The sequence below is a fragment of the Pseudophryne corroboree genome, chromosome 12 (genome assembly GCF_028390025.1).
Source record: "Pseudophryne corroboree isolate aPseCor3 chromosome 12, aPseCor3.hap2, whole genome shotgun sequence".
Classification (NCBI taxonomy): Eukaryota; Metazoa; Chordata; class Amphibia; order Anura; family Myobatrachidae; genus Pseudophryne; species Pseudophryne corroboree.
The window spans coordinates 17,580,144-17,595,410 of record NC_086455.1 but is presented as its reverse complement, the minus strand read 5'-3'; the positions used below and the strand labels follow the sequence as shown (position 1 = coordinate 17,595,410).

The window sequence follows — 15,267 nt, the reverse complement described above, 5'->3', positions numbered from 1 at the left end:
CTGCAGTGCACATGGGCCCTCATTCCGAGTTGTTCGCTCGTTGCCGATTTTCTCTATATTGCGACTAGTCGCTTACTGCGCATGCGCAATGTTCGCAGAGCGCATGCGTTTAGTTATTTTACTCAAAAGTTAGGTATTTTACTCACAGCTTTACGAGGATATTTCTTCGTTCTGGTGATCAGAGTGTGATTGACAGGAAGTGGGTGTTTCTGGGCGGAAACAGGCCGTTTTATGAGTGTGTGTGAAAAAACGCTGCCGTTTCTGGGAAAAACGCGTGAGTGGCTGGAGAAATGGGGGAGTGCCTGGGCGAACGCTGGGTGTGTTTGTGACGTCAAACCAGGAACGAAACTGACTGAACTGATCGCAGTGTAGGAGTAAGTCTCGAGCTACTCAGAAACTGCTAAGAAATTTCTATTCGCAATTTTGCGAATCTTTCGTTCGCAATTCTGCTAAGCTAAGATACACTCCCAGAGGGCGGCGGCTTAGCGTGTGCAATGCTGCTAAAAGCAGCTAGTGAGCGAACAACTCGGAATGAGGGCCATGGTTTTGCCCAATTGCTAACAAAAATCCTGCTGCGATCAACTTGGAATTACCCCCAATGTGTTCAGTCTTGTTGGTCATAGGATATGGCCCCAAACCTGTCAGCGAAAGACAAGAAGATGCAGTTGATATGGACTCAGAAGCACAAATATTGGACCCTGGATGATCGCAAGTGCGTCAGGCTGATGAATTCACCATTCTACCCTTTCATGGTGTTCAGGGTGTGTACAAAAGAGGCAGATCATGTACATGTGTCAGCAATGCCGCCTGGAGGTGGAGGTGGAGTGTAATGGTGTGGTCAGGAACACAGTGGGTTCCTACAGTACAGTGTATATGAGCTGAGCTCAGAATAACTGGACATTGTAATTGATGCCTTCATTTCAGCAGTGCCCCCATCTAAAGTATAATAGGGCCTTTTACAGCAAGGTAATGCTGGGCATCTCTCTGACCTCCGCGTCCCTTGCTTCTTACCTAGTGTGGGACAGGAATGGGGTGGTGGCATCTGCTGGTGTTGCACGAGGTGAGGCCAGTGGGGGAAAGAGCCGGGATCTGCAGGTGAAGGCACAGTGGGCCATGTGTTAGAGGTGAGGCCAGTGGGGGAAAGAGCCGGGTCTGCAGGTGCGCACGGTGGGCCATGTGTTAGAGGTGAGGCCAGTGGGGGAAAGAGCCGGGTCTGCAGGGGAAGGGACGGTGGGCCATGTGTTAGTGATGAGGCCAGTGGGGGAAGGAGCCGGGCTCTGCAGGTGCGCACGGTGGGCCATGTGTTAGAGGTGAAGCCAATGGGGGGAAGGAGTCGGGGTGTGCAGGTGTAGGCACGATGGCCATGTGTTAGAGCGGTGAGGCTAGTGGGGGAAAGAGCCGGGGTGTGCAGGTGAAGGGACGGTGGGCCATGTGTTAGAGATGAGGCCAGTGGGGGAAGGAGTCGGGGTGTGCAGGTGTAGGCACAATGGACCATGTGTTAGAGGTGAGGCCAGTGGGGGAAAGAGCCGGGGTCTGCAGGTGAAGGGACGGTGGGCCATGTGTTAGAGATGAGGCCAGTGGGGGAAGGAGCCGGGGTCTGCAGGTATAGGCATGGTGGCCCATGTGTTAGATGTGAGGCCAGTGGGGGAAAGAGCCGGGTCTGCAGGTGCGCACGGTGGGCCATGTGTTAGAGGTGAGGCCAGTGGGGGAAAGAGCCGGGTCTGCAGGGGAAGGGACGGTGGGCCATGTGTTAGTGATGAGGCCAGTGGGGGAAGGAGCCAGGCTCTGCAGGTGCGCACGGTGGGCTATGTCTTAGAGGTGAAGCCAATGGGGGGAAGGAGTCGGGGTGTGCAGGTGTAGGCACGATGGCCATGTGTTAGAGCGGTGAGGCTAGTGGGGGAAAGAGCCTGGGTGTGCAGGTGAAGGGACGGTGGGCCATGTGTTAGAGATGAGGCCAGTGGGGGAAGGAGTCGGGGTGTGCAGGTGTAGGCACATTGGACCATGTGTTAGAGGTGAGGCCAGTGGGGGAAAGATCCGGGGTCTGCAGGTGAAGGGACGGTGGGCCATGTGTTAGAGATGAGGCCAGTGGGGGAAGGAGCCGGGGTCTGCAGGTATAGGCATGGTGGCCCATGTGTTAGATGTGAGGCCAGTGGGGGAAAGAGCCAGAGTCTGTAGGTGTAGGCACAGTGGGCTATATGTTAGAGGTGAGGCCAGTGGGTGGAAGGAGCTGTGGTCTACAGGTGTAGGCATGGTGGGCCAGTGGGGGAAGGAGCCGGGGTCTGCAGGCGTGGCCATGTGTTAAAGGTGAGGCCAGTGGGGGAAAGAGCCGAGTTCTGCAGGTGAAGCCACAGTGGGCCATGTATAGAGCCGGGGTTTACAGGTGTAGGCACGGGGGCCATGTGTTAGAGGTGAGGCCATTGGTGGAAGGAGCCGGGGTCTGCAGGTCTAGGCGTGGTGGCCCACTAGCTGCCCGAGAGACTCTTGTTGCCTTCACTGTGTAGCTGTCTCTGCATGGAGATCTCTGTGCCAAGTGACATGTAGTGTGTGCCAATTGTCATGTGCTCTGTCCAATGAAGACTGTCGCTGCTGCCAGGGAACATGTGTAATTGGTTCTGACCTAAGTGCTTTGGGGCACGTGCCAAGTGAAATAGAGCCCATGACCAGTAGTCTAAGCAGTGACGTTTGTGTGCCAACTACCAAGGGACCTTTCTAATGGTGCCTCTATTAATTGCCATGGGATCTCTGGTACCTGCCAGTGGTCTGTGCATTTTATCTGTAACAAATGCCATGGGGTTGTGCCAAGTTACACACGGCCTCTGCAATCGGATCTGTGCACGGAGCTCTGTGCCACCTGCCATTGCCTGTGTAGTCTGTGCCATCTGCCATTGCCTGTGTAGTCTGTGCCACCTGCCATTGCCTGTGTGGTCTGTGCCAGCTGCCATTGCCCCTGTGCACTGAGGTCTGTGCCACCTGTCATTACACATATGGTTTATGGTGTCTGCCACCTGCCATTGCACCTCTTCAGTGAGTTCTGTGCCACCTACCATTGCACCTGTTAAGCCAGGTCTGTTCCACTTGCCATTGCACCTGTGCATTGAGGTCTGTGCCACCTGCCATTGCCCCTGTGCACTGAAGTTTGTGCCACATGCCATTGCACATATGCTCTATGGTCTCTGCCACCTGCCATTGTGAGGTATGTGCCACCTGCCATTGTGAGGTATGTGCCACCTGCCATTGCCCCTGTGCACTGAGGTCTGTGCCACCTGCCATTGCCCCTGTGCACTGAGGTCTGTGCCACCTGCCATTGCACATATGCTCTATGGTCTCTGCCACCTGCCATTGTGAGGTATGTGCCACCTGCCATTGCCCCTGTGCACTGAGGTCTGTGCCACCTGCCATTGCACATATGCTCTATGGTCTCTGCCACCTGCCATTGTGAGGTATGTGCCACCTGCCATTGCCCCTGTGCACTGAGGTCTGTGCCACCTGCCATTGCCCCTGTGCACTGAAGTTTGTGCCACATGCCATTGCACATATGCTCTATGGTCTCTGCCACCTGCCATTGTGAGGTATGTGCCACCTGCCATTGCCCCTGTGCACTGAGGTCTGTGCCACCTGCCATTGTGAGGTATGTGCCACCTGCCATTGCCCCTGTGCACTGAGGTCTGTGCCACCTGCTATTGTGAGGTATGTGCCACCTGCCATTGCCCCTGTGCACTGACGTCTGTGTCACCTGCGAAAGTCATCTGCTCAATGGAGTCTTTGCAGTGTAAATCTACACCTTAAGACATAGGTCTTCAACCTACGGCTCTCCAGCTGCTGTGGAACTACATATCCCAGCATGCCCTGCCTCAGTTTTAGCATGCCTTAATAGCAAAACTGAGGAAGGACGTGCTGGAATGCCCTTCCACAGCAGCTGGAGGGCCACTGGTTGAAGACCCATGCTTAAGACTAAGGACAGAATGACTTTCTCCAGTATAATATAGTTCTCTGACTGACCCAATTGCTGAGCCTGAATTTAGCCACTACATACACTCACACATATAAGATCTGCCGCTCTCACATTTTTGCCTGATAACCTCCAGCGACCTAATTGCACAGGTAACCCTAACACACCCGCACAGGCTTGGACTGGCCCCCAGGGGTACAGGGGAATCCACCGGTGGGCCCCACTGCCTTGGGGCCCACCTCCTACTATAAGGATCAGGTTCTAGACTGTGCACTTGAATTATACATTATACATATGTTACCTTATACTGGACTGTGGTGTATTTTCTAGAGTTCATTGCTGTTATTAATCTGGTACATTATCATGCATGCAGCAGCTGAATTTACTGTATATATTTATGAAGGGGCCCAGACGTTGCACTCTCTAATGGTTAGTCAAACCAATGAGGTGGCAGGCCCCACCCCCTCAGCAGACTGGCCACACCCCTAATTATGGGCCCCTACCACTGCATTCCCCCGGTGGGCCCTACATGACACTGCACCCGCCTAATGTTTTCACACCTGCGGTGGTGTAGTATTTCCCTGTGTATACTCCTATTACTGATCAGTGTATTCCCCCTGAGTGTGCCTTTTATCACATTGGCTTCTGGATGAGAACTTTTGAACAAGAACTAAGAAGAGAGAAAAAAAAAAGGTTGCAGACGAAGTATTATCTAATTAACCCTAATTGCTTTGTGATGAGGAAGCATGGTGTATTAATGCACTCAGCAGCAGGTCTCCCAGTCCTATTCCCACCTCTCACTGTGTCAGGAGAAACGGAATGATGTCCTATCTGGAAGGCAGGCCCATTCTCTGAGTCCATAAAGCTGCCACCCTCCTCCAGTGACAAATGGGGACATCTCCAGAAGCTTCGCAGGGAGAGGAAATCAGCACAAATCTATGGCTAATTTATCAGGGATTAATGGCGGTGTAAGTGAGGCTGGGGAAAAAAAACTAAGGTGAGCGCAATTTATATCCTGCCAGAGAAGTCATTAGCAGTGATTTGCAACAGGATTGAACATTGGAGAAAAGTGAGGTGGATGGACCTCTAGGGTGCCATGAAATCCCATACACAGGCAGGGGTGAGGAGGGGACCGGAGCGGTGATTTATGACCAGGGAAAGTGGCCACAGCTGCAGTTTTCCCTGTGCTAGCACACGCTCCATGGTGACTCTTCCACAGTCAGTGGTCACTCGGGACCTAGAGTACATAATAGGAGCAATTTATCCCCATAGAGCTCTGTCTGTCAATTGGTGTCTTTTCCCATAAGTAAGCATTGTGCAGGTTAAGTGCTGATGGTATAAGTTCAGTAAGTTAAGTTTGCAAAACTTTTCTTTGCATATTTCTTATACTCTCTATGCACCTCTGTGGCAATGATCACAGGACACTCCGGGCGGCTCTCTAGGCTGTAAGGTGCCATTCCTGCCAACATGAAAGCCAAATGCTGGTGCCACAGGGACAGGGAGGGAACTCCCAGAGACAATGGAGGCGCCTGCCTCCGGGCTCCAAGCCCTGAAGGGGCACCTGCATATACAGCAGCACATGTGTGTTTCACAGCGGGATCCAAGTGTGACCAACCCCTAGTTACAGCTCTTAATATACTTGTGTCCATATGAGTGACCATGTTGGCATTGGTGTAAGAATTTCATTGCAGAGCAGATGGAATATAACTTACAGTGAAATACAGTACACATGCACTGATGCTGACTGGTAATTGGTGCATTTGTGTCACATGATCTCATCTACTTAAATCTGTAAAGGGGGGTACTCACGGGAGAGATGTGTGCTGAGCGATCTTAACACAGACCGCTCAGCACACATCTCTCACCCCGCTCAGCACAGCGCGATGTGCTGAGCGAGGGGGAAAGCCGACGGGGGGGCCGCTCACTTCACACAACGGTGAAGTGAGCGACCCGCTAGATTGAGCCTGCATGCAGGCTCAATCTAGCATCGGCGATAGCGATGCGCGGGGCCGCGTATCGCTATTGCTGGAGGGCATACACACGGCAGATCCGTGCTTAAAATCTAAGCAATCTAGCAAGATTGCTTAGATTTTAAGCACGGATCTCTCCGTGAGTACCCCCCTTTAGTGGAGACTTTATTGTGGCACAAAGTCATACCTCCTAGCTGGTAGATGTCCCCAATCCATTCTTGCTTACTCACCCGGAGCGGCCAGGAGGCTCACTAAAAATCGGATGACACTCCCAGCCGCCGGGAAGAGTGGGTAAGTCTCCTGGAGTCGGCCACCACCCGCCCACTTACCCAGTGAAAGTAGGCAGTCCAGGCGGCAGATGACACAATTCAGCACGAGTCGCGTCATCCTGCCCCCCGCTTCACACAGCCGGTAATCGTGGCATTGTTTAGCAGGGGATGGGGCCTTGATAATGCAATCATGTAATTATATCCACCGCCCTGCCCACTTTCCCATGACACACCCACCAGAGGGGACAGCCAGGAAGTCAGCACGTATGCCCCAATCAGGACAGGTGTGTGGGCTTCTGTGACATGAGGGTGCGGTGGTCACACTAAACACAGCTTCTGAAGAGCTGTCAGGGTTCCGGCGGCGGTCTGCCGAGTGGTGTTGGGATTCTGGCAACTGGCATTCCGACCGCCCCCAACCCAAAGTAGTGGTCCAATTAATATGCTCCCACATTGTAATGCTCCATATGCCCCCAAATTGTAGTGCTATACATGCACCTACTCTTATCGTGTCTGATTTTTTTCCCACTCTTGTAGTGCCCCATATGCCCCCATTCTTGTAATGCTCCATTCTGTATGTCACTATACTGTAGTTCCCTATATGCCATTGCCCTCATAGTAGAATGGCGGTTATATAATATAAGTACAATAAGCTTCATGAGTCCCCAAGCCAGCCAAAATCTGCTACCGGTTGAACGAGACTTGAGCTGCGGCCGTGCTGCCCCCAGTGCACCGCGCTTTTCATCCCTGGCCTCAGCCAATAAAAATCAGCCTGATTCTTCTTGCCTATTGATGTCACACGTGACAGCCGTGGCTTCAGCCTGGTTCTTATTGGCTGATGCTTCACGTCAGCATGAGCTACCAGTTGAGTGGCCATGGTTGACGCTTTGGTTACCCCAGTTCTATGCCATCTTGTCTTTATCAAGTTCTTTATTTTATTTCCTGTATACTCAGCTTCTTTATTACTTCGAAATGTGAGTGGTCCACACTGCACTTTGGGACTGTGGGGTTTATGTATCAAGCAGTAAAAAGAGTGGAGAAGATGACCATGGCAACGAACAGCATCTGCCTATTATTTTATAGAATGTACTTGATTAATACTTATTGGTTGCTATGGGAACTTTTCCACCTGTCCACTTCTCTACTCTTTTCACTGCTTGATACATCAAACCTTGTATATCTTGAAAAGTCATCTGTAAAAGTCCCTGTGTATCTGTTGCCTCCTGGTGTTGGCAGTGTCATATTCCCACACAATGCTATGTATACCGAAAGATCGAGTGCTGTTGAGGCTCTGCTTTTACTTATATTAAGAATGGTTGCTACTGTGGCTTCAGCCATAATTGTGCGTCATGATTGCTGGACAAGCCGATAATATGAGTTCCTGTTTGCCGTCTGGATGAGGCATCTGGGCCACACATGAATGTAATGATCCAGTCCAGTGGCATAGCTATACTGGGTGCAGGGTGTGAATTATGCATTGTATGTATCATACTTACCTCACTAGATTCCTGTGTCAAAAGCGGCACTGCACAAATCACCAGAAAAATGGCGCTGCGGCCATTTTCCTGGAGATTTGCGCATGCATGGACTGGTGTAGGGTAATCAGACCATAACAATTTCCAGGTCCACTGTAATAAGTCAATGGGAAGAGAGCCAGGACAGCTTAGAAGGAGAGATGGTCCGATGATTTCAGGGGAACTGCCCTGGTGGAAATGCCCCTACCTGCTCAAGTTTCTCCTCCAGCAGTTTTTGTAAGAACCTCGTCCCCTCTGTCCTATCTTCTGTTGCTGCGTGTGATACCTATGTTGTGTGTTTTCAAAAATTTCATTGATCCCGAAGACCTACAATGTGGCTGATCTGTGATCTCATGACAAGCTGTTATAAGTAGGAGGCCCTGGCCAATGGCTGGAAGAGCAAGTCAGGAGGGTAGGGTCGCTATCTGCTACACAGGGTCCCCGGGACTTGGACCATTACTGGTCTGATGCCTGAGGGGAGGATGGGCTTGGGTCCACTGTCCACACCTCTTCTAATACTAGCTGGTTTGTTGTACTTAGTGATTCTGTAGGCATCTAGGTGTAGCTTCTCTTGGTCTCCTGTACATACTGTGCCATTCAGGCTGGCTCCAAAATCCTTGGGGTGTGCAGGTATCTGGCCTGACAATGCATAAATGTTGGTCTTCTGGGGTGTTGTGGTGGCACCTTGCTGGGTGTATTGGCATGGTGACCCATAGACAAGGCATCAGCCGCTTTATAGGTAATTCAAATGCTTTACAGATTTCATAGGTAAGGTGAAAGTAGGCTCAAACATGAAATGACTTCCAAACATTTAGGAGTTTACTCGCTAAATGGCGGTTTTATAAACAGCCATATTTCTACAGTTTTTTTGCCATGATTGCTGGATTTAATCAAGAAGGGGCAGGTTATAGTGCATTAGGTAGTTTGACAGAACTATTGGGTCAGTGGAATAGCCTACGACTTGCAGGCATTGGCGAGATCCCGCTGAGTCTGCCCGATGTTTTACTGGGGCAATCAAGGTGAAACCAACCAATTTATTCAGACTCTTCATGCAATTTATTACACACATCGCATCATAAATCCATTGTTCACATTTTTCTTTTTTGTGTGTCTTACGCAACTTTTGTGGAGCTGCCGTCAGATGGCGAATTGTAATATCAAAACATGAAGAGCTATTATAGTAAAGCAGAGCGGACAAACAGGGTGACATCTGGAAAGGAGCAGACATTTTGGGGAGCAAAACCCCTTCTTCAAGTACAGCAAGGGTGAATGGTTGCCAGAAGGTATCAAGCACCTACTGACACCACTGAATCACACCCTGAACGCAAGGTGAGCACTAGGATTGGGGATTGGGGACGAGAACCCCAATCAGCGAGTGACATAACTGTTAGCAACCACCATACAGGAGAACAAGTGAGGCAAGCAAGAGTCAGGAGGGCACCCCAAATTTATACCAACTTTAGACGGACAGTATTCAGAGAGATTGTAGATCTTTCCTATCAGTTTGAGGGGCACATTTGGGTTAATGAACCCTGCAGAGCGATAAATATGTATGTTTATTTCTGCTTTGATTTGGACTGTAGAGCTAACGCTTCAGCATTAGTTAGAACATATGTGCACCACCATTTTATATGTTGCTTTGTAGCTGTATCTCAGTGCACTGGGACAGTCTTTTGTGGTTATTGCATTACATACTGTTGCTATTTGTAGACCAGTCTACATGTGGCTTCTATTTGTTTAGAGGTTATGATTTCCTTTATGCACATCAGGGATTGGTTGGTATCGTGTGACCAGCGGCCGGGAGACCGCCGGTCACCATACTGACGGTGGGATCCTGGCAATTAGATGCCTGGTGGGGGAGGGGCTAACGCAATGAAGCCCCTTGCGGGTTAGGTGGATGGCTGCACTCGCCACAGGTTCTACAGTATTCCTCCTCTATGGGTGTTGTGGACACCCACGAGTGGAAATAGTCCCTGTAAGTCGGCTTGCCGACTGTCGGGATTGTAAGGGGGGTGGGATGTAGCCGTCGGTATTGTGACCGGTGGTCTCCTGACCGCCAGTCACATAACTACATCCCGCGGGGCGTGGTGAGGTAAATGGCTCAGGATGCACTGGCTAGTACCAAAGACAGACTTACACACAAAATATGACTTAAGGGTTCATGTGGGCATTATACACAGGTGCAGCAGTATATACATGTGGGCATTATACACAGGTGCAGCAGTATAGACATGTGGGTATTATACACAGGTGCAGCAGTATATACATGTGGGCATTATACACAGGTGCAGCAGTATAGACATGTGGGTATTATACACAGGTGCAGCAGTATATACATGTGGGCATTATACACAGGTGCAGCAGTATAGACATGTGGGTATTATACACATGTGCAGCAGTATATACATGTGGGCATTATACACAGGTGCAGCAGTATAGACATGTGGGTATTATACACAGGTGCAGCAGTATATACATGTGGGCATTATACACAGGTGCAGCAGTATAGACATGTGGGTATTATACACGGGTGCAGCAGTATATACATGTGGGCATTATACACGGGTGCAGCAGTATAGACATGTGGGTATTATACACAGGTGCAGCAGTATATACATGAGGGTATTATACACAGGTGCAGCAGTATATACATGTGGGCATTATACACAGGTGCAGCAGTATATATATGAGGGTATTATACACAGGTGCAGCAGTATATACATGGAGGCATTATACACAGGTGCAGCAGTATATACATGGAGGCATTATACACAGGTGCAGCAGTATATACATGGGGGCATTATACACAGGTGCAGCAGTATATACATGGGGGCATTATACACAGGTGCAGCAGTATATACATGTGGGCATTATACACAGGTGCAGCGATATATACATGGGGGCATTATACACAGATGCAGCGGTATATACATGGGGGTATTATACACGAGTGCAGCAGTATATACATCTGGGTATTATACACAGGTGCAGCAGTATAGACATGTGGGCATTATACACAGGTGCAGCAATATATACATCTGGGTATTATACACAGGTGCAGCAGTATATACATGTGGGCATTATACACAGGTGCAGCAGTATATACATCTGGGTATTATACACAGGTGCAGCAGTATATACATGGGGGCATTATACACAGGTGCAGCAGTATATACATGGGGGCATTATACACAGGTGCAGCAGTATATACATGGGGGTATTATACACGAGTGCAGCAGTATATACATCTGGGTATTATACACAGGTGCAGCAGTATAGACATGTGGGCATTATACACAGGTGCAGCAGTATATACATCTGGGTATTATACACAGGTGCAGCAGTATATACATGTGGGCATTATACACAGGTGCAGCAGTATATACATCTGGGTATTATACACAGGTGCAGCAGTATATACATGTGGGCATTATACACAGGTGCAGCAGTATATACATGGGGGCATTATACACAGGTGCAGCAGTATATACATGGGGGCATTATACACAGGTGCAGCAGTATATACATGGGGGCATTATACACAGGTGCAGCGGAATATACATGGGGGCATTATACACAGGTGCAGCGGTATATGCATGTGGGCATTATACACAGGTGCAGCGGTATATACATGGGGGCATTATACACAGGTGCATCGGTATATACAGGTGGGCATTATACACAGGTGCAGCGGTATATACAGGTGGGCATTATACACAGGTGCAGCGGTATTTACAGGTGGGCATTATACACAGGTGCAGCGGTATATACATGTGGGCATTACACACAGGTGCAGCGGTATATACATGTGGACATTATACACAGGTGCAGCGGTATATACATGTGGACATTATACACAGGTGCAGCGATATATGCATGTGGGTTTTATACACAGGTGCAGCAGTGTATACATGTGGGCATTATACACAGGTGCAGCAGTATATACATGTGGGTATTATACACAGGTGCAGCAGTATAAACTCCTGGAAATTTAGTGCGTTTTGATCAGAGATGTGGGGAATAGATAGGCAGATGAGGCACTGCCTCACCTGCCATAGACTTTTTACTCCAGAGTTTTGACTATAAAAATTATTAGAATAATACAAAGAAGATATTTCCAACATATTATTTGTATTTTTCATATACTTTATATAGTCAAACCTCTGGTGCAAACGATAGTATGACCGGAAAGGCTCTGCCTCACCTCACCACATGTCACTGCCTTATAGCTGCTACATTGTCAGACTTGTCCACAGGTGTAATTGGTAAATCCCCGGTGAGCCCCACTGCCTGAGGCCCCCACTCCCTCCTGTGGTGATGGAGCGAGATCATGGATGAGCTGGGATGCTTGGTATGTTTACACCAAGATTAGCCCTCTTGCCAATCAAAGTGGGTGGTCCTGACACACCCCTGTCCCTTCCTTTATAAAGGGACTCTGTTCTTTGCAAGTCCTCTGTGGTGGCGGGCCACACTCCCTCTGGTGGGTGGCCACACCCCTTAAGTGTATTCCCTGGTGGGCCCTTCATGCCAAGTCTGACACTTGGTAGATGCAGCAGGACCACAGCCTTGTAGCCTCTCATCGTTAGGCCTCACATCTTGAGGCAGGGGCGTAGCAAGAATGTTGTGGGCCCCATAGCAGCATTTTGAAGGGCCCCCTGTTCCAGTGCTTCTAAAGCACGGATTCCCAACCACGGTCCTCAAGGCACACCAACAGTGCAGGTTTTAGTGATATCCAGGCAGCAGCACAGATGGTTAAATCAATATTACTGAGCTACTAATTAAGTCACCTGTGCTGAAGCCTGGATATCACTAAAACCTGCACTGTTGGTGTGCCTTGAGGACCGTGGTTGGGAATGCCTGTTCTAGAGCAGAGGTTCTCAAACTCGGACCTCGAGGGGCCCACACAGTGCATGTTTTGCAGGTCTCCTCACAGAATCGCAAGTGAAATAATTAGCTCCACCTGTGGACCTTTTAAAATGTGTCAGTGAGTAATTAATACACCTGTGCACCTGCTGGGTTACCTGCAAAACATGCACTGTGTGGGCTCCCGAGGACCGAGTTTGAGAACCTCTGTTCTAGAGAGACACCTCTCTGCAGCAGTTGTGAATTATATGCCCTATAGTAGTGCCCTAGTTCATTTTCTGAACCATTGTAGTGCCCTACTTAATGTTATGCCCCATAGTAGTGCCGTAGTTTATTTTGAGAACCATCAATGTTCCCAAGTTCACATTATGTCACATTGCAGGGCTGCCAGTACACATTATGTAACACAGTACCCCCAATTCACATTATGCCATATAGTCTCCCCAGTTCATATTATTCCACACCATTGTGCTTCCACGTCATATTGTGCCACATTACAGTACTCCAGTTCATATTGTATAATATTATAATGACCATCAGTCCATTTTTAGACCACATTACAATAAGCAGGTCCAGGGGCATACCTTGATATATTGCAGGCCCCAAGGCAAAGGTTTGTAAGGGTTCCTATGTACCTCCCAATGGTGAAAATCTATAGAACACATTTAACTTTGACAGGGAAGGAGGGCCCCTCTCAGCTCTGGGCCCCATAGCAGCTGCACTCCCTGCACCTATGGTAGCTACGCCCTTGTCTTGAGGCATAATGATGCATATCGGAGGTCTATGAGGAGGGGTGGAGCTGAAATGTCAAGAAAACTGTCATTCTCATAGAATTGCATCAGACTGGTACAGCCCCCTACATTGACCCTTTATTCACTGCATTATACTCCCTGTACCACCCATAGCAGGATGCATGAGGGTTACAAACATTGTTCTTTTTGAACATTTTTGGGTTCCAGCAATACTTACTACCATTACATACAAGTAGCTTATCCACTGGTGATAACACTTGTCGCTGACTAAAAAAAATTATGGGGCATCAGCGCTGCTCAAAGTAGTTTTATGTTCAACCGTCCTGCTTGCCAAACCCTGTACTTGATACGTGATGAAAAATAAGCAGACTCCTCCGTTACATTTGCAGACATTTGTGGCATTATAAATGTAAGTTTGATAGCAATAAGGTGAATTATTTTCGTGTAAGCAAAACGTTCCACGTGTTGGCCTTATTCAGGGGTGTAAACAGCTGCCATATTCCCCATGTGACCGAGAGTACCAGCTCTGAGATGCCCATTTTTAGTCTCCTTGGATAGTGGTCTGGTGGGCATGTGACTATGTCTGGAGGGCATGTTGGAGAGGTCTGGAGGGCATGTTGGAGAGGTCTGGAGGGCATGTGACGGCACCTGGTGGGCATGTGAGAGAGGTCTGGTGGGCATGTGAGAGAGGTCTGGAGGGCATGTTGGAGAGGTCTGGAGGGCATGTGACGGCACCTGGTGGGCATGTGAGAGAGGTCTGGTGGACATGTGGGAGAGGTCTGGATGGAGGGCATGTGATGAGATCTGGTGGGCATGTGGCAGAGGTCTAGTGGGCATGTGGAAGAAGTCTGGTGGGCATGGGTTGTCTATGCGACATTTGTAGATAGATTTGAGTCTTGATACCTAACTAATAGGCTGCCTATAGATGAGATACTAGATGGATCACTATCTTTCTCAGCACTGCTCTCTTGACTCCTAATTACTCCATTACTCCCTCTATGCTGCAAAGCTAACACTCAGAACTCCCCGGACTCCATGTCCTCCTCCCCTACCACTCCCAAAGTCCCAGGGGCATTGCGCAGTAATAGGAGTCACAGTGATATAGAATAATGTGTAAGAAGAAAAGTCCCCAATGTTACACCTAATAACCATTGCCCCTAAAATAGAGCATAATAATAACCAGCATTACACACAGGAGATAATTATCAGCTCATGGAGCAATGAAGGCTACCTACATAATAATGCAGGATGGCTGTAATGCCTCCGACTTAAGTAGCAGGAGCCACCCAACTGCCCCCACTGCCAGGAGACAGACTGCCATACAGCAGGAGATGAATGTTACGGGTAGCTGTGCAGGATGCTGGAACTGTGTCTAAAACAGCAGGTAATCACAGGTCTCCATGGATCTCCCACTGTGGCGCTCTGACAATCACAAGATGGCCTCTGCACATGCTCAGTAGTAGCCTTGGTGGCCATCTTGGTACAGGGAATGAATCTTCCCTGGAGAAGTAGCGACATGGAGTCGGTACAGTAGTTCACTCCGCTTTCAACAGTACCCACCCCCTCACAGTATCTCTTCCACAACATTGCATGGCAGCAATGCTAACCACCGTGCCAGGTTGCCACACAATTGCAGATACGCAGATGGACTAAGAGAACGAACCCTGAAAGCACGACAAAGGCATGGATAATAGGGCCATATGCTTTTCATCAATACTGCTCTTCAGGTCATAAATCCTTAGCAGGACCTGAGGATGGAAACTTACTGTGCAAGGAGCTTACAGTTCTATTAAATTATACTGTAGCAAATGAAGAGCTGCTTAAATGGGGCTGCAGAACTGCTATACTTTACAGCAGAGTCCATACAATTGACTTATCGATGGTCTCTTGATAAGAGGGACAAGGGGTCCGAACAGTCTTAATCTATTACACTGGGTCAAGGTGAGTTTAAGC

At 49.0% G+C, this 15,267-nt stretch overlaps 1 protein-coding gene across 1 annotated transcript in view; it reads left to right on the top strand.

Annotated features, from left to right (window-relative positions):
- The first annotated feature begins 4,736 nt into the window (after window positions 1–4,736).
- The window catches only part of NTRK1 (neurotrophic receptor tyrosine kinase 1), a 138,501-nt gene continuing 127,970 nt past the window's right edge, over window positions 4,737–15,267 (top strand). The window contains exon 1 of the mRNA XM_063947118.1: window positions 4,737–4,946. Within this exon, the coding sequence (XP_063803188.1) occupies window positions 4,888–4,946 (59 nt within the window). The 5' untranslated portion in view covers window positions 4,737–4,887. The remainder of the gene's footprint in view (window positions 4,947–15,267) is intronic.